The 19,145-nt window shown below is 41.3% G+C and overlaps 1 protein-coding gene across 1 annotated transcript in view; it reads left to right on the forward strand.

The window, feature by feature from the left end:
- Window positions 1-19,145, forward strand: part of LOC128473705 (multidrug and toxin extrusion protein 2-like) — a 57,462-nt gene that overhangs the window by 18,629 nt on the left and 19,688 nt on the right. Inside the window, exons 6-11 of the mRNA XM_053455958.1 lie at window positions 2,271-2,315; window positions 7,361-7,458; window positions 10,334-10,431; window positions 12,565-12,678; window positions 13,643-13,710; window positions 14,086-14,194. Coding sequence (XP_053311933.1) covers window positions 2,271-2,315; window positions 7,361-7,458; window positions 10,334-10,431; window positions 12,565-12,678; window positions 13,643-13,710; window positions 14,086-14,194 — 532 coding nt within the window. The remainder of the gene's footprint in view (window positions 1-2,270; window positions 2,316-7,360; window positions 7,459-10,333; window positions 10,432-12,564; window positions 12,679-13,642; window positions 13,711-14,085; window positions 14,195-19,145) is intronic.

The raw sequence follows: 19,145 nt of genomic DNA on the forward strand, positions 1-19,145 counted from the left end.
CAACTCACACGATGACACGAACGCCCGGTACTTGGTGCGTTCTCCGTCAAAGACAGCAGGCAACCGAACAGGGGGTTCAGGGTGGGCCCCAGCCCCTTCCACCACTGGTTCCCCAATGGGTACGGGGAGAACATCGGGGGGTGGTTGGGGTATGGCCCCTTGGACAACTTGTAACTGTTGGCGGAGCAGGAGTTGATTCTCCTGTAGGTCCATCAGGTTTTGGGCCATAGCCGTAATCTGTTGGGTCAAGGTGTGGAGCGCATCAGCAGCGCCTGCAGGCTCCATAAGGGCTTCTTTGTTTTGTCAGGTAAGGGGGTGCGGAGCGTGGCGCTGGCACCACTATACAGAGTCCAGGAGCGAGGTACAAAAGAGGGGCAAATCCAGGAGAATAGTCGGGGTCACGGTCCAAAGGTCAAGGCAGGCAGCAGACAGCATAAACGGAATACGAAAGGTCAGGTCAGGATACCAAGGATACGAATACTCTAGAGAGGTACAAGCAACACTTGGAGCTTAACAAAGAAGCACTGGTGTAGAGGCTGGGGGAGTTTATATAGGGGCAGGTAATTAGGCTTCCACCCCCTATCACCTGTACTCCTCCCACCCACAGTGCCTGTCTCCCTCCCCTTGATACACCTGAGTGGAGGGAGACAGAGCTGAGTCTATCTCCTCCCCCTCCCTCTGGTGGCTGTTGGAGAGGGAGTTTGTATCAACGGGGTTAAGCCCCGCCCCCCTCCTCTCCGGGTGCGCGGCGCATGCTCGGCACTTCGTGCCCGCAGACCGGGAGTCCGGGAGCGCGGCCTGCCACGAGGTAGTGCCGCGCCGTGATCAGGAGGTCCGATCGCGACGCCGGACCCGATACTCTGCGTGGCGCACGGTTCGGGGACCGTGCGGCCACGTCGTGAGGAGGTCTGCCGGTGGGGATCGCGCTCTGAGGCGACGGCCCCCGCAGCGAGGTAGGTGTTCCCGGCCGGGCTTGACACCGCAGCTCCACTCCTATCCAAGGAGGAATTATCAATACTATTGAAGTCACCCCCTATACGTAAAGAAGTTAAGTTAAGCAGTTGGACTAAGTAAGGAAACAAAAAAAAGGGGGGTTAGGGTAGTTCAGAGTGTAGACATTAACGAGAAGCATCCTGAGTTTATAGTTATGTCTAAAATAAATGTATCTACCATTGGGGTCACAAGAGGCCAAATATGCTGAAAAGCCAACATAGGGTATTAATAAAGAGAGGGCATCATGTGTGCACAATTTTCTTTGGTTTCCCACACTCCACATGGGCAGGTAATAGAAGACATTGCTTGGTTAAAGACTCCAGCACATAGCTTTGCTGATGTGATTAAAAAAAGCAAATTATATACAAAAGGGGAGCACGACAAATCAAACACATATAGAGTAAGATAATTCCAGCAAAAGACTACAGGCAGTGTTCTTTAACAGCAAATATAGCCTCCAGGCAGTAACAGCCACTCTGAGAACAATATGGCATTGAGCTGTCCCTTGCGCGCCAATACTGTCCCTTGTTTTCCTGCGGTGTGGAGAGATGTCAAAGTACAACTAGCCTGATATGCCCCACACAAGATCTTGTACTGTAGTGCCTAGGACCCGAATTGGGATTGTGTAGTTTCCAAACTTGAAATGTAGTTGGGAGGAAACCAACAGGCTGTGCAACATGTAAAGCTCAGGAGGATCAGATCTGGAGAGGCGAGTATCACCTAACATGCAATAAGCCACAACCTGGTTGTCTGTATTGGGCCCTCTGCCACCAGGTGGAGATGCGTGATTTACACCTCAGCTCCTCTGGAGTGAAGGTATTTCGTCATACCGTCATTATAAATGACATCTGCTGCACTAGACCCGTTTTGAGTGCTCTACTTGTAGATGGGTATTTTCAGGCAGAATAAATTATGGTATGTTAGTAATTCTGGCTTGGTTGGATTCAGATTGCCCTTGGGAAGATGGAGCTATTTCTCTATACGTTTGCCTCAGTTGGCTGCGGTCCTTGGATAACCATAAAGATTTTTAAAGATTTAGGTTGTGAAATATATCAACGGTGTATAATTGCTAGTTAACAGTTCAACTACTAAATTTGTTTACTGCCACCTGTTCTTGATTTTCTCTAAAATACAATTCTCCAGAGCATTTAAGAGAAATAAATTATCTTCCTACGGAAATAAGGAATAAACTATGAACTGTATTATGTTAATGTAACTGCATCCTATTTTATGTTGGTGTCTTTTGGTATTCAATAGTCTTTTCATTGTTATTTTAGGCTGTATTTCTTTACCAGTTGCAGACGCGGTACTTACAAAATCAGGTATGCATCAACATTGTCACATGCACATTGTTCTTATTAAGATAGGTATTAGAGCGTATACATTTTGATTGCGTATCTGATCAATGAATGCTCCGAGTCACTGCCAATGTCACTGTCAAAAACAAGCCGTGTCAGTAACAGAAGGACACAGTCGACAAGCCAAATTAGGTATCCAGGAGAATGGTCACAACCAAGCCAGATCAGAACCAAATGATCGATCAGTAGGAAACTGCTAGGAGAAATACAGGACCAGGATACAAAGCCACAGCAGAAGGCTACTTACACTACAATGTAAAGGCAGTAACTGAGGTGATGAGCAGCTATTTATGGAAAAAGGGTAAACACCAAGGGAAGCCAGTGCAGCTGGTCAGATGATATGATTCCCAGGTTCCACATACCGAAGAGTGGCCTCTGGCGTTTGCAAGGCATGCAAATAATCATCACAAAGTACAGGGTGGCAGGGTGGAACCCTGACAGCCAGTGTGGGATGTATGTGACATACTAACCTGCCTAAATACAAAAATAACACCATAGCGCTAGTCACATTGCAACCGCTCGGCGCCCCCCATTCTCCTCCGCGAGACCTCTACTTTCATGCTGAGTGCCGGAATATGACCTCATATTTTGGTGCTCAGCAGTGAAGCAGCGGGCACGGCAGCAGAGCAGGAAGACTGAAGCCTTGTGCTCCCATCGCTGGACCTAAAGGTAAGAGAACTACAAAGGGGGGAGAGGGGGTAGAAAGTGATAAGGGAGGGAGAAGGGGTAGATAGAAAGGGGGAGAGAGGGTAGAAAGTAATAAGGGAGGGAGAGGGGGTAGATAGTGAGGAAGAGGGTAGTAAGAATATTGCAATAAGTAAAGAGTGTGAATTAATGTGTGGATGCATTGTGTGAATGAGGGAGAGCATGCGTTAATATGTGGATGAATTGTGTGAATGAGGGAGAGCATGAGTTAATATGTGGATGAATTGTGTGAATGAGGGAGAGCATGAGTTAATATGTGGATGAATGGTGTGAATGAGGGAGAGCATGAGTTAATATGTGGATGAGTTGTCTGAATGAGGGAGAGCATGAGTTCATATGAAATGTCTGAATGAGGGAGAGCATGAGTTGTCTGTATGAGGGAGAGCATGAGTTAATATGTGAATGAATTGTCTGAATGAGGGAGAGCATGAGTTAATATGCGGATGTATTGTCTGAATGAGGGAGAGCATTAGTTAATATGTGGATGAGTTGTCTGAATGAGGGAGAGCATGAGTTAATATGTGGATGAAATGTCTGAATTAGGGAGAACATGAGTTAATATGTGGATGAATTGTCTGAATGAAAGTGTGAATTAGTGGGTGACTGTAAAAGTGTTTGTGTGTATCATAGATTTATAATTGTGGAAGGGCAAAAAGATGGCACTAGCAGGATGTTTGAGCCTTGGGGACCAAGATGGCACAGGCAGGGTATATATGGGACAAAGATGGCACAGGCCAGGCTGTTTGGGGACACAGTTGACTTGTGCTGGGCTATTTGGGGACAAAGATGGCAAATCTTATGTGGGTTATCTGGGTGCTGTAATGTATACAGGTAGGGAAGCGCAGGGTTAAACAATGTGAAAAAAATCGTATCCAAGACAATCTAAAATGCAGTCCTTTCCAATGATCTGTATAAAAGAATTAATACTATGGCACAGTAAAGTAAGTAAAAAGTGTGGCCCCTGTTTATTGGAGCAACTTTCAAGAGGTGATGGCTCACAAAATGGGCTACAACAGCATGAAAGCAAAGGCAGTCCACAAGGAATCCTCTGGTAAGTGGTGATATGAATGGATGAAGATAAAATCAGCCTCTCTATGCGTTTCACCAGGTGCTGTCCTGGCTTCCTCAGGAGACGAATTTGCTGACCAAAAACAAATCAACAATAGTAGTCTGGGTGCTGGTCAGGTTCTATGTGGGCAGTGTGGACGCCAGGGCTGGCTTTGGGGTGTGCAACCTGTGATCTATGCCTGTAATTTAGGGGATATTAAATATACCTTTAATGCTGTGTTTTTATGTGAATTCCAATTGATCTATACCTGCAAAGCTTGTTTTTTGTGTTATTCTGTAGATCCATATCTGCTATGCCATATTTCCATACATTATTTATGTATACCTGCAAATCAGGTAGCAGGGACTAATATTATTCTATATCGGCAGCAGGGACTAATATTAATATATATCGACAGCAGGGTCTAATATTAACGAAACTGCCAGTTCAGCTGTAATTTTGAAATCATGTTTCAATCGTAGTCTTTACTTCAACGCGATGGGGCCATCACATAAATCAATAATAAAGGGAGGGGCTTGCTGGGGGCATTAATACAAATAGTGATGGCTGGAGGCGATCATACAAGGTTGTGGGGGCACCATATTAATCTATACTAAAAGGGTACTGGCTGGGGCATCAATACACAAGGGGTAAAAACACTAAGGGGGTATAAACGACAATGCAGTGTGAAAAATCCACCCTGATGTAGATGTCTGTGATGTAGATTGTGTTCTGCTGTTTGTGGGTTTTTGGTTATCAGTGTAGCAGAGCCTGTCCTGGAGGGAGGTGTATAGGTGTTGGTGTGGCAGAGCCTGTCCTGGTATGTGTTTGGGTGTTGGTGTGGCAGAGCTTGTCCTGATGTGTGTGTTTGGGTGTCGATGTGGCAGAGCCTGTCCTGGTATGTGTTTGGGTGTAGGTGTGGCAGAGCCTGTCCTGGTGTGTGTGTTTGGGTGTCAGTGTGGCAGAGCCTGTCCTGGTGTGAGTGTCTGGATGTCGGTGTGACAGAGCCTGATGCTTTATCTAGGCTCTACGAAGACCAAGAAAAAAGCACAGAGACAAGAGACTATCCTTCCTGCTAGTCATTTCCTTGCGGTATAGACGTCTCTCCTCAGGGATATCCAGAACCACAGTGACACTTTATCTCCTTCTATACCAAACATTTCCTTCCATTCTGAGAATGAACTCCTTTTTAAAGACGATCTGATTTATGTTCCCGTTCAGGTCAGAACCGATGTTCTCAATGCGGTACATGACCACACGCTAGCCGGACATGGAGGAGTGAGAAAGACCCATGAACTCGCCAGTAGGTCTTTCTGGTGGCCTAAAATGAGACAAGACATCATCTCATACGTTAAGTCCTGTGATACCTGTGCCAGAGCAAAAACACAGACGGCCAAAACCACTGGCCATACCAACACGGCCATGGGAGGAAGTTACAGTTGATTTCATAGTCGATCTGCCTGTATCCAAACAACACAACACCATCATGGTAGTGATTGATCGTCTCACTACGATGGCCCACTTCATTCCTGTTCTCTACTTACCAACCGCTACGGAAACAGCTGATCTAGTCATACGTCATGTCTTTTGCCTTCATGGTATTCCCAGGTCCATTCTATCTGACAGAGGGGTACAATTAATCTCGATTTACAACTCAAAAGGCTGTTGTCCTCCGCTTATCATCCACAAACCAACGGGCAAATCGAGAGAACCAATCAAATCCTGGAACAGTATCTCCGTTGCTATACTTTATAAATGTTACCATTGGCGGAATTCACTCACAATAATCAGTTATAGAGTTCTATTCGGATGACTCCTTTTAAGGCCAATTACGGTTATGACCCGAAGTTTCACGTTGACTTGCCTCGTTCTTCTACGGTTCCTCTTGCTGTCATTCGGCTCCAACTCATTCAACAGGGATTCCATACCCTACAGAACCACTTACAAAAGGCACAACTGGACTATAAATGATTTGCAGACAAAAGTAGAAAACCTGCACCACGATATCTAGTAGGTGATAAGGTGTGGCTGTCTTCAGCACATATAAAACTTCCCGGACCAACAAAGAAACTCAATCCCAAGTACCTTGGTCCTTTCCCTATCATGGCTGTATACGGTACAACTGCGGTTCGTCTAGACCTCCCTGACACTTGTCGAATCCATCCGACTTTCCATGTATCCCTTCTGAAAAGATGGACTCCAGATCCTCACCATAGGAAGCCACAAACATATCCTCCTCCCATCACTGTGCAGGGATCAGACTAGTTTGAAGTAGAAGATATATTGGACTCATGTCTACGGTATGGAAGGCTGGAGTACTTGGGGAATTGGAAGGGATACAGTCCAGAAGAACGTACTTGGGAACCAGCATCTAACTTCCATGCACCCCTTAAGATACGTGCTTTTCACAGGACACACCCTAGCAAACCAGTTCCTGCACGCCCCCTGAGGTCACGTCTGATGTACCAAATAGGGCATGGGCACAGGATCACCAAAGAAAGTTCAACATTGAAAATGTTTGCCTCAATCTTTTTCCCCAGCAAGGCAAACCCATGCATGGGGGTATCACTGTACTCTGGGCATGTTGCTAAACACATATTGGGGTGTTGTGTGACAGTGGCATATACCAGGCCTGTTAATTCATGCATTAGGTAAAATGTGTGTGAAAAAAAACGCAAAACAATGACTACTACAAAGTTTGAAACAGACTGCTGGTAGAGTTAAAACACCCTGGAGTGTCTAGTCTTCAAAAATACATGGTTTGATAGGGTAAATTGTATTGACCGACTTAAAAGATACCCGAAATAGCTCATGGGGAAGAATTACCAGATTTGGAAAAATGGTTTTGAAATAACACAACGCTCCATAACGTGCAGAAAAAAAGCAAAAAAACATAAAAACATTGGGTATTTCTAAACTCAGGACAAACAGTAGAATCTATTTAGCAGGTTTTTTGATTAGCTTTTATAGATGAGTAAAAGATGTTTAAGTAAAAGTCAGAATTTTTTTTCTAAATTTTCCATAATATTTTATACCTTTTTAATGATAAATGATATGATACAATCAAAACAATGTCATCTAAATAAAGCTCTTCTTGTCCTGAAAAAAAACAATATATAACTTGTGTGGGGTAAATGAGAAAGAAGAAAAATACAGCTAAACATGAGCACCGCAGAAATGTTAAAACCGCTTTTGACACAAAGGGGTTAATGACTTTTTACTCAATTGTTTTTCTGTGTCATGTTGTGTTTTTCAGGGTATAATATGGCCTCAGGTTTTCACTGGTGCTGTTGTAAATATTTTAAATGCTTCTGCCAATGCTATCTTGCTATACACCTTAAATCTCGGAGTTGTGTAAGTCATTTTACTTTTAAATATCATATTTTTGAGTCCTGTTCATTTGCTGGGTTTTAGTTGCAAATGTGTTAATTGGGTGCCTTCAAATTGATCTCAGCTGTGAGTCTTCATAAAAGCTACTCTTTGTTAAGTTGATGCCATTGATTCAAAAACAAACTCCATCAAGCTCAACAAGCATGGGCTCTAGAACTGGGCTAGGTAATAACATTTAAAGCAGGATGTAAAAATCAAGGTATTATATTGATTGATGCTGCAGTGTTTATTTACCATCCGTTTGCCTCTTTTACATATTTTATGTATACCACACATTCTGTCACAAAAATATATATACATATACCATATTGGCTCCAATATAGGCCGCACCCGATTATGGTCCGCACCCTAAAAGTTTGGTGCTATTTTAAAGAAACTTTTTTAAAAAAAAGAAAAACTACACTAGTGGAATGGTAAAACAGTGTTTTGGTATCTATTATGCAGTTAGTCAGCATAGGTTATATATATATATATACAGAAATTTGGAAAACCAATAGCCATTTTAAGGTCCCCCTTAATTCGTAATGCACTTATAGATATTCCCCTCTGCTTCCCTGATATGACACTCTGACCCCAAGATATGCCACTCTGCCCTCCCAGATATGCTTTATGCCCCATATAAATGCCCCCCGACTTCCAATGCACCCCAGACTCCCTGGTGTATATGGCTACCGGCGCACTGACAACCTCCGATGCCGGCACTTCCGCCGAGGCTTCTTTGAGCGGAGGTTTGTAAGGTATGTACTCACGTGGTATAGCAGAGCCCAGTATGCAGAGATGGTCATACTTGCTAGGACACACTGGAAGAAATCAAGCTTGGAAACAGAGCCTTTTGTGGATAGCCGAAAGCAATCAACTTAGAAGCCAAGTCGAGTGACATGAAGCCAGAATTCATCTGTATTGGAATCCAAATGCTAGGGTCAGGGAGCCAGAGGTCAGCAGAATCTGTGTCCAAAGCCAGAGGTCAGTGTTATCGGTATCCAAAATCCAGGAATCAGAAAGACGAAGCTAGCAGCAACACAACATACACATATATGCACTAAAACACACAAATATTCACACTAACACACACTCATACTACACTCACCCCCTCTAACATAAAAGCTCATGCTAACACACACACTTACACATTCTCCCTCTTACTCGCTTACTCTTTCACTTTCTTACTCCCTTACTCCCTTTAACTTGCCTAGAGCTGCCATTCTAGCTGCCCACACACACCCCATGTGTAAACACTATAAAAAACATAATAACACAAAAAATAGTGTAGTATAAAACATACTACACTATTTTTTGTGTTACTATGTTTTTATAGTGTTTACACATGGGGTGTGTGTGGGCAGCTAGAATGGCAGCTCTAGGCAAGTTAAAGGGAGTAAGGGAGTAGGAAAGTAAAAAAAAATATGAATAAATGGATGGGGTTTTTTTTATAAGAAATTAGATGATATGATCAAAAAATGGTATCTGAAGAAATCCCTTCTTGTCCCAAAAAAAACAATATACCGTATTTGGTCAATTGTAAGATGAGTTTTTTTCCAATGCTCTGAAAAATGTCCCTCATCTTATATTCAAGGTCGTCTTATAATCAGACCTCAACTAGAGGTCTGACTACAAGACTAAGATCTAGTTCCCCCCGCAGCTCTGCAGAGGACCTGGATCCACCCCTCTGACAGCCTCTGCTGCTGCCGGCACTTCCTCTTGCGGCTTCTATGACGGAGCGCCGGCATCACGTGACCTTCCGGTTCATAGAAGCCCCAGTGGAAATACCGGCCAGCAGCATCGAACAGGCCTCCCCCACTGGCTGCCCCCACTAGACACCAGGGAGTCTGAAGCACAGGGAAGTCTAGGGATGCACTAGTAAGTTGGGGGGTATGATGGTTTTCTGGAGGCACAGTGGCATATGGTGGGTTAAAAGGCATGTCAGGGAGGCAGAGTGGCATATAGGGGTGTATATGGCATATCTGGGGGCAGAGTGGCAAATAGGGGTTAAAAGGTATATCTGAAAGGCAGAGTGGCATATCAGGAAGACAGAGTGGCATATAGGGGTATAAGGAATTTCTGGGGGGGAGATGCATAACAGAGGCAGTGTGGAAAATAAAGGAAATAAAGACAAAAAATAATTTTTCTCAGTCTATTAAATATGAAATTACAGTTTACATGTGAATTAATATTTACTAGTAAAACTTTTCTCATAGGGTATTCTTATATTGAGGCTTTTTCTTTTTTTCCTAAATTAATATTAATATTTTGGGGGGTCGTCTTATAATCAGGCTCATCTTATAATTGAGCAAATGCGGTATAACTTCTGTGGAGAAAATTATAGCTAAACACGAGCATTGTAAAAGTTTTAAAACCATCTTGAGCACGAAGGGTACAAAAAATAAAAAAACAACCTGGGGGTTAACTTAGCTAAGGAGGTGGGGCAAAATAGTGTGGTATGTAACCTATGCATGAAGGGTATTCTCCTCATAGGATGCTGTTGAGCATCCTGTGTGTTTTTTTATCAGTGGCCCCTAATTTGTGGTAGAAATCCTAAGTAAAATTGGAAACAATGGGGGGGTCATCTTTTATACTGCTAACATTTGCTTCATTCTTCTGTTTCTTTGCATCTTTTACATATCTTGAGGATATATTATTATGAGTAGTTGTTAAAGACTCACTTTTACTGACAGGATGTCCCCAAATCCTGCACAGGGTATGGAAATAAAAACTAGATTTATTTGTATGATCTATAGCTGGGAATGGTATTGAAATATTATTAGGTGCACACCTCAGATAAGTTAGAAATAATGTGTTGGCGGGTTCAGCCTAAGATTGTTTGTGGTTTGTTTTCCTTTAGGGGCTCAGCTTGGGCAAATACATTTTCTCAGATCACAATGTCTTCCCTGCTTTTCATCTATATATATGTGAGAAAACTGCATGTGGATACTTGGGGAGGTGAGTGATCATTTGTAACAATAAAAAATCATAAATAATTTACTATACACCTTCATAACTGGTTGTACAATTTGTGACCATGTCACACGCCATGTGAAGTAAAATAAATAATGTCTTAGAAACGTGCGTAAGGTAAACAACTTACCTATTAACCCATTTAGGACCAAGGTTTTTTTACTATGTTTGCATTAACAGGGCAGTTTTTGTCTTTTTGCTATGTCCTTATTCAGCTGTGATTGGTCCTTAACTCATTTAGTGCACCCCACAATATAACTGAAGTCAAGCTATCAGACAGTTTCTTATCAGTGGTCAAGCCATTATACACTTTTTGTTTCAGATTAGGATTAGTTGTATAAGAACTGCAAACATGACAATAAAGATGTAATGATACAATTTATTTTTTCTCCTTTAATGTGACCTATAACGTAAACAATTCAATTCCAAACAAACTAAAATCTTTGAGGGGGGGGGACTCACAATTATAGGGCATGGGTTTAGTGATTGCAGACTGAGGGTTATATTTAATGGTGTATATTCAGAGGGAAATCTTGTTACTTGTGGGTACCTAAAAAGTCAATATTGTGACCCATACATTTTAAATATTTTATTAGATATATTACAAAAGGTCTTAATGGTAAGGTATGTCTTTTTGCAGGTAATACAAAGGTCTGCAACACTGTAGATATTCCTTGTAGAACAAGCCAATGGCAACTCATTTAAGTAAATTCGAGTTTGGTAGCTATAGTTTAATGTTGATAACTGTAAAAAAATGCACTTAATATATAGACGGAAAAAAGCTATCCAACCCTATATCTATATGTCTGGAGAGGGTTGGAAAGCCATGTTTAAACCTCTTGGAGAGCCATTATCTGTCGTTGCCAAACTTAGGGCTTCTGCAGTCCTTGGCTCTGTTGTTGGAACTTGCACCGGCATCTATGCAGCTCAGTCCTATTCAGTGCCTAATGTCGAGAAGACCATAAAGGACTACCTTGGCTCTTTGAAGAAGGGGCCAGATTAAACAGCTCAGTCCTATTCAGTGCCTAATGTCGAGAAGACCATAAAGGACTACCTTGGCTCTTTGAAGAAGGGGCCAGATTAAACAAGAAATGTGTAATTCTTATTTGAGTGGTCTGCCTACCAAGGGCATATCAACCAGGAAGTCACAAAAGTACCCAGTGTAACATGTGAAGAACTACAGACTAGAGGACTGCATTGGGAGGCGGGTCCCGCGGGGCTGGGGCTGCGGGCGGGCGTGATTGGCCACAAATGTGGCGGGAGCGGGCGGGTTTGGCCACAAATGTGGCGGGAGCGGGCGGGAGCGGCCGGGAGCGGAACACCCACATTGCGGGAGCGGGATTCAAAACAGTGGGAGCGGGCGGAAGCGGGATTCAAAAAGCAGTCCCGCGCAGGGCTCTACTACAGACCTCACTTCCCTCAATTAAGGTCAGTGTTCACGATTTCACAAAAAGAAAGACAATGTGCAAAAACGGTATCCATGGGAGAGTTGCCCCTCACATTTACCAAAAAATATCTTGAAGACCCCCAAGGCTTATTATCTCAGGCATCTAAGCAGCTACAGACCCCCAACAAGGCGTTTAAACGTGAGCTGCAGCAAAATTCTCAAAATTGCCTTAGCACCAGGGTGGGAAATGGCATAACAGTGAAAGGGTTAAAAACTGCATTTTGTGTTTACTCATGTTGTGTTTATCTTATATTAAAGTAAGGTGGAAGATCTGAAGCATTTAAATGTTACAAATAAGCAAAAATAGAAGTTATCGAGAAGGGCAAATCTTACAGCACTGTAGATGTGCGGATTGGTTCTTTTCTGCTGTCAAATTCCGTGTTTCTATATAGAAAACGATTGTACATGTTTTTCTTTCTCCCATGCTAAAAGAGGCTTTATATGATTTTTTGGGATGTAAAGCTCAAATGAAGTATCGTTTGAATATTTGCTTATATATATATGCACAGTAGGATTTAATGCTTAGAAACATTATGTTCTTTCAAAATAAGAGTACTAGGGCAGAATGTGGGTGTATTGAGGTAATAGAACCCTAAATGATCAATACAGTGGAACAGAGGTCTATTGTGAAAGTTGTCCTTTATGGTCTTATTATGCTTCTTTCTTCTTAGGGTGGTCTAGAGATTGCCTGCAGGAGTGGGGTTCCTTCATCCGTCTAGCCATTCCCAGCATGCTCATGGTCTGTATAGAATTGTGGAGCTTTGAATTGGGAGGCTTCTTGGCAGGTTAGTTTCAAGATCTTTTGCTGTGCAAATTGACCCCAAAAGCAATATATATATATATATATATATATATATATATAATTTTATTATTTTATAATTTTAATCTTTTTTAGATAACTGGGTATGTGTCTTTTGTATCATTTTGTGTGGTATCAGCATGGGATTTAATTTCACAGCAGTGTGTCTAGTTTTTTTATTTTTGCTGGGGAAAATGTATTTATGTATTTTCTGTACTGAGTAGTGATGTCCGGATCATGAAAGAATCGTTCATTTGATCGGAATCTTTTTAGTGATCCAGATGAATCGGTTCAGTAGACTGAACGATTCATTTGTAGCAGTTCAGTCTGTGAATCATGCAGTTGTAACCTGATCCTAGAGCGAGTCATCTGCAGAGCACTCAGACACAGACTCTGGGATCAGGTTACGGCTCATTAATTCACAAAGGAAAGATGACTCATAGAGTCAGAGAGTCGTTCAATCATTCATATGATTCATATGATTCATATGATTCAAATGATTCAAATGATTCATATGATTCAAATGATGCATATGATTCAAATGAGTCATATGATTCAATGATTCAAATGATTCAATTCTTACAAGGATGCGGATCTTACAGGGATTCGAATCATTCAGAGAATATCACCATACTTTTATAAATAAATACATTAATAATCACTGCCCCCAGGATTTACATTCCCCTTTGTTGTTTTAAATATTTATCTTTTCTGTTTTTGCTACATTTTTCAAATGTGTAATTCTTATTTTGATTTTTGAAGCGGGAGAAGCTTTGAATGATCATCTGCAGTGGAATCGTTGGCATGAATCCCTGCAGTGTCATTTTGTATTTTCTGAAGTGGAAACTTAGGTCTGAGCAGTGAGCAAAACTATTTTTCAACTCCATCTAACATAATTTACTTGTGAAAGTGACACATATGATATATATACAGTTCTTCATTCCCTGTAGGTCTTATAAGTGTGGTGGAACTTGGAGCACAGGCGATAATGATGGAGTTGGCAACAGCAGTTTACATGGTGAGTAGGATAACCCAAGGGTTCAGTGAGATCATCACAAAGTTAGCTTTTAGAGATTTTGGTACTATCCTCAAAAAAAATCCTCAAACCAAACTGTCCCAAACCTTGTGAAAATGTGAAATCTTGACAGACAACCTCCACATTTAAGAATCGTACCAAGCACCAAATAAGCACATAAATCCTGAGGGGGGGGGTATCCATACTTCAGTTCCCTTCTTTTGTTTAGCTTTTTTTGTCATGGTTTTATATGTAGAATTGAAGCTGGGAGGAGCAAAATGTGGGGAATGTTAGTTTCCAGTTTAATTGATTTAATCCGATATACTGCTAATGTTAATATTTTAGCGTTACTGATAAAAATGGCTTTTTCCAACACAGATACCTATGGGTTTCTCAGTGGCTGCCTGTGTCAGGATAGGAAATGCTTTAGGTGCTGGAGATATCAGCCAGGCCAAACTCTCTACTAAAGTCTCTCTTATATGCACAGGTATGCGGTAATACAACCTTAAAATAATTATGTCTCATTTAGGTATTCATTTATTTGGTGAGTATTCATATAAAATTAGTTCTTTATAGAGACATCACAGTCATTGTATTCACTTTGATGCATATGATAAGTTCCTTTAAATTTTCTTGTGGTCCCACTTGAAAATGCATTGAGGAATTTTGCAGAGTCCGCTAAATGGATCTGTTTCTTTTCCTGCACCCTAGCTTGCAGGAGAAATATTCAGACAAACACATATCATAAATGAATTTTTACAGGTTTAATAAATGCACATTAAAGTACTAACAATGCACTTTAATGTGCATTCTTTGTTGACAAGGCAACATGTGACATTAGACAAGGATTTCCTGTAAATTAGAAGCTAATGAGATCTTGTGGCCTTCTTATCTTGGGTATATACTATCAAGTTATCTAGTAAAGATAAAAGATGACATCTTTCATGTATTCTGTACTACGTATACTGAACAGAATAACTGTACCTGAGTATGTGTCACTTTGTGAGAGTAAATTATACAGACTGATCCTGAGTTACGTAGCTGTTCTCAGACAAGAAGAGTAAAGAACCACTTTCCGGTAGGCCAAGACACTGAGTTACCAACAGCAGAGGGGTGCAACGGAACAGGATCCAACTGACAGCTAAAACTTAATATTATTGATTATTATATAAATATATAAACACAGTGCTGTACAATGGGTACATAGGACATAACAAGTAGTAAATTAGCACTGTTGGCAGGTATGTGAATGGAAGAAACTGGGTCAAAAACTCAAAATAAGCTTAGAAATAGAGTTAAAGAGTTAATGTAAGGTTAAAGATAGTAGTAGTGCACCGGTTTGGTTAAAAATCTATTTTTAATGTATCTACTTTTCAATTTAATAGGTGTTAGTAAAAATAAGGTGTTCATTACTTATTATATTTTTAAAGTTATTAAAGTTATTATATTTATTTATTTTACCTACATTTGCATACCTACTTTACCCAAATTTGACAGGTCAGGACTGGGAAAAAAACGACTGTCCTGGTTAATTCGGGACTGGTGGAAGGTATAAGGATGAAAGAAAGTGGGTCAAAAACTCAAAATAAGCTTAGACTTAGAGTTATAGGTTTCGTGTAATGTTAAGGATATTAGTAGTGCACCTGTTTGGTTAAATATCGATTATCTAATGCACAAGCCTTGTTATTAGTGTATTTTGAGGTTAGTGAGGAGATGTAAGTAGGGGAACCACTATGTAAAGCATTGAAAGCTAGAGTCAGGATTTTGAAATTAATCCTGAAGAGCACAGCCAGCCAGTGAAGATACTGACTTAGTAAAGCAATTGGTGAGGAAGATAAGTCTGGCAGCAGCGTTCCTGGTGGATTGGAGAGAGGCAAAATGGGTATGGGGAGACAAGTTAAGACACTGTTACAATAGTCAAGGCGGGCGATAAGGAGGGCATGGACAGGAGCCTTAGTGGCATCTGGAATGTGGGAAATGTTTTTGAGATAGAGACAGCAGGGTTTTGAGACTAGATGTGGGGGCTGAATGCGAGGTCTGAATCAAGGGTGACACGAAAACAAATGTGAGGGGACAAGGAGATGATTGCACCATTGACATTGAGGGAAACTGTTGAGGCAATGTTAGCATTGGAGGCATGGAAGATGAGAAGTTTGGTTTTGGAGAAATTGAGTTTAGGGAAATGCGCAGACATCCAGTTAGAGATGGAGGCAAGGCAGTTAGTTACACAATCTAAGGCAAAGGGACATAAGAAGAGGATAGGTGGAGCTGTGTGTCATTGGCATACATATGGTATTGAAAGTCAAATATTGAGATGCGATTGCAAAGATTGCAAAGGTAGTGTAAGTGAGAATTGAATGGGTCCTAGAAAGGAGCCTCGGGGTACGCCAACTGAGAGGGGAAGAGAAGTGTTAGCGGAGAGGGAGATGTTATACCGTTAGAAAGGTAGAATATGAACCAGTAGAGAGTGGTATCACAGAGACCAAGATCATGAAGAGTTTTTAGGAGAAGAGGGTGGTCCACAATGTCAAAGGCAACAGAGAGGTCAAGAAGGATTAGCATAGAGTATTGGCACTTGAACTTGGCAACGAAGAGGATTTTAGTAAGAGCGGTCTTGGTAAAAATTTGAGAGAGGAATCCAGATTGAAGAGGGTCAAGTAGGGATTTGGAGTCAAAACAATTTGGACTATAAACAATTCTTTCAAGAAGCTTGGAGATGCAAGTAAGAAGAGAGATGGGACAGTTGCTGGACAGATCAGTCGCTATGGTAGCATATTTGAAGATGGTTGAAGATATTAGTTAGTGTAGAGACAAGAGTAGATGAAAAAGACTTGGTTGGACAAGAGGAATGAAGAAGAACCTCGTCTTCAGTGATGAGAGAAACGGTTTAATGTAGAAGAGGAAGAAGAGTCCAGTGTATGGTAGGCTGCAGAGTCCCAGGGATGGCAAGGGCAGGAGGGGGGAACTGTGCAGCTATAGCACATCTGTTTCAATTTTATTATTGAACAATGTGGCAAAGCCCGAGGCGGTAAGGTCAGTGGAAGGGGTAGTTATGATAGGACGAAGAAGGGAATTGAATGTATAAGGGAGATTAAGTAGGTTGAACTGCAACAGAAGTTGGGTGCGGCAACAGGACAACATAGAAACAAAGAAAGTGATGGCAGACCATTTGGCTCAACCTTTAAATACTTTTTCTTATATTTAGCTAAGCCTTATGCCTATCCCATGCTTGCTTAAACTCCTTCACTGTATTAACCTCTATTACTTCTGCAAGAAGGCTTTTCAATGCATCCAGGACTCAGTAAAGTAATATTTCACTGACATTTTAATAAACTCTCTTGCTTTATCATGTTGATTCCCTTTATGTATTCAACATTTCTATCATATTCCCTGTCACATCTTTCTTTAAGGCTATATATGTTAAGATTCTTTATCTTTCCTGGTAAGTTTTATCCTGCAATCCATGAACCAGTTTAGTAGCTTTTATATGAACTTTTTCCAGAGTATCTACCGTATTTGCTCGATTATAAGACGACCCCCCAAAATCTGAATATTAATTTATGAAAAAAAAGAAAAAGCCTGAATATAAGACGACCCTCTATGAAAAAGTTTTACCAGTAAATGTTAATTCATGTAAACTATGTGAACTATTTTTTTTTTTCACCCCTTCGTGACAATGGCTGATTTTATTTTTTGTACCCTTCGTGACAATGGCCGTTTTAACATTTCTGCGCTGTTCATGTTTAGCTGTAATTTCCTTCTTACCCGTTTACTGAACCTACACAAGTTATATATTGTTTTTTTGTAGATGACATTGTTTTGATTGTATCATATTATTTACTATTAAAAAAAGTATAAAATATGGTGAAAATTTTAGTTGAAAAATCTTTTACTCATCTATAAAAGGTAATGAAAAAACCTGCTAAATAGATTCTACTATTCGTCCTGAGTTTAGAAATACCCAATGTTTTTATGTTTTTTGCTTTTTTCTGCACGTTACGGGGCAGTAAGTACAGGTAGCGTTTTGCTATTTCAAAACGATCTTTTTTTCCAAATCTGGTAATTCTTCCCCCCATGTGCCATTTCGGATATTTTTGAAGCCGGCCGCTGCAGCCGGAAGGGGGTTGTCTGCCCCTTACGAAAAAATTACTGCAGTTTTTCTGAAGTAATAGCATGCGTCCATCGCGCAGACCTTCCCTGGCTGTCAGAGATCACGGGGAACTCTCTACCCTTTGCCCCGGCTACGCACCGGGGACTCAGAAGCACCGGTAAGTTGGGTGGGGGGGGGTTATAAGACAGGAGGATCCAGACCCCCTGCAGCTCTGCGGGGGATCTGGATCTTAGTCTCAAAGTCAGACCTATTTGAGGTCTGATTATAAGACGACCCCGATTATATTTTTCATTTGCTCTGGAAAAAACCTTGTCTTATAATCGAGCAAATAAGGTATATCCTTCTGGAGATATTTTCTCCAGTACTGTACACAATACTCCCAATTAAGGTTTCACAGTGCTCTGTACAACAACATAAGCATATCCCTCTCTCTACTGCTAATACCTCTCCCTATGCAACCAAGCATTCAGATCGCATTTCATGCTGGTCTATTGCATTGTCCAATGCACGTCACAAAGGATGATCCCAAAAATAGGCAGAGTCCAAGCCAAAGGTCAGAAACCTGAATATCATGATCAGCGGGGTACCAAGGAACAAACACTAGAATGAGATTGGAGTGCAAAGGTCAAACACAGAAGACAGCTTAGATGCAGTAAATCAGTGGCTCGATGTACAAGGCCAGGAACACAAGGCTGTAGCTCTGAGGCGAGGATAATCCCTGTGGATCCTGACACGCATACTTACATACGTAACATAAATACATTCCCTCCCTCTTGCACCCCACAACACACCAGGAGCTTCCTCTCAGGTGCTTGCACACTGTAACCTAACCCCCCCTGCATTCCTGTGCCGTGAAAACTAAAAAACTATGGGATTCCACCTTTATGTATGTAAAACTGACCTTGGAGACACATCACTGTGCTTTTTGAATAGCCTCAAATTAATACTGTATTTGGCGTTATGTCTTTCAGTTTTTAGGGAGCTAGAAAGTGAGACTTATGCCCCATTTCCCTCTCCTATACCAACTGAAGCAGGCATTGATGTACGCTGCCCATGCATGCACTTTAATGCACTTACATATACAAGAGTTGAGAACCCTTTGAAATCAAAGGAAGCACAACTAACCTCAGTAGAAGCAGGGGAAGAGGTAAATGGGATGGAACACTATTTTCTAGCTCCCTTAAGATAAGACTAACTTACTTATGGTAAAAAAGAGATTGGACTATTTGGTTGCCTCAGGGTCTGTCAGGTGTGTATCAGTATTGACTGTACCCATCATTGTCGTGTTCACAAGATCACATAGAGGAGGTTAGTTGAATGGAGATAA

The sequence above is a fragment of the Spea bombifrons genome, chromosome 2 (assembly GCF_027358695.1).
Source record: "Spea bombifrons isolate aSpeBom1 chromosome 2, aSpeBom1.2.pri, whole genome shotgun sequence".
NCBI classification, from domain to species: domain Eukaryota; kingdom Metazoa; phylum Chordata; class Amphibia; order Anura; family Pelobatidae; genus Spea; species Spea bombifrons.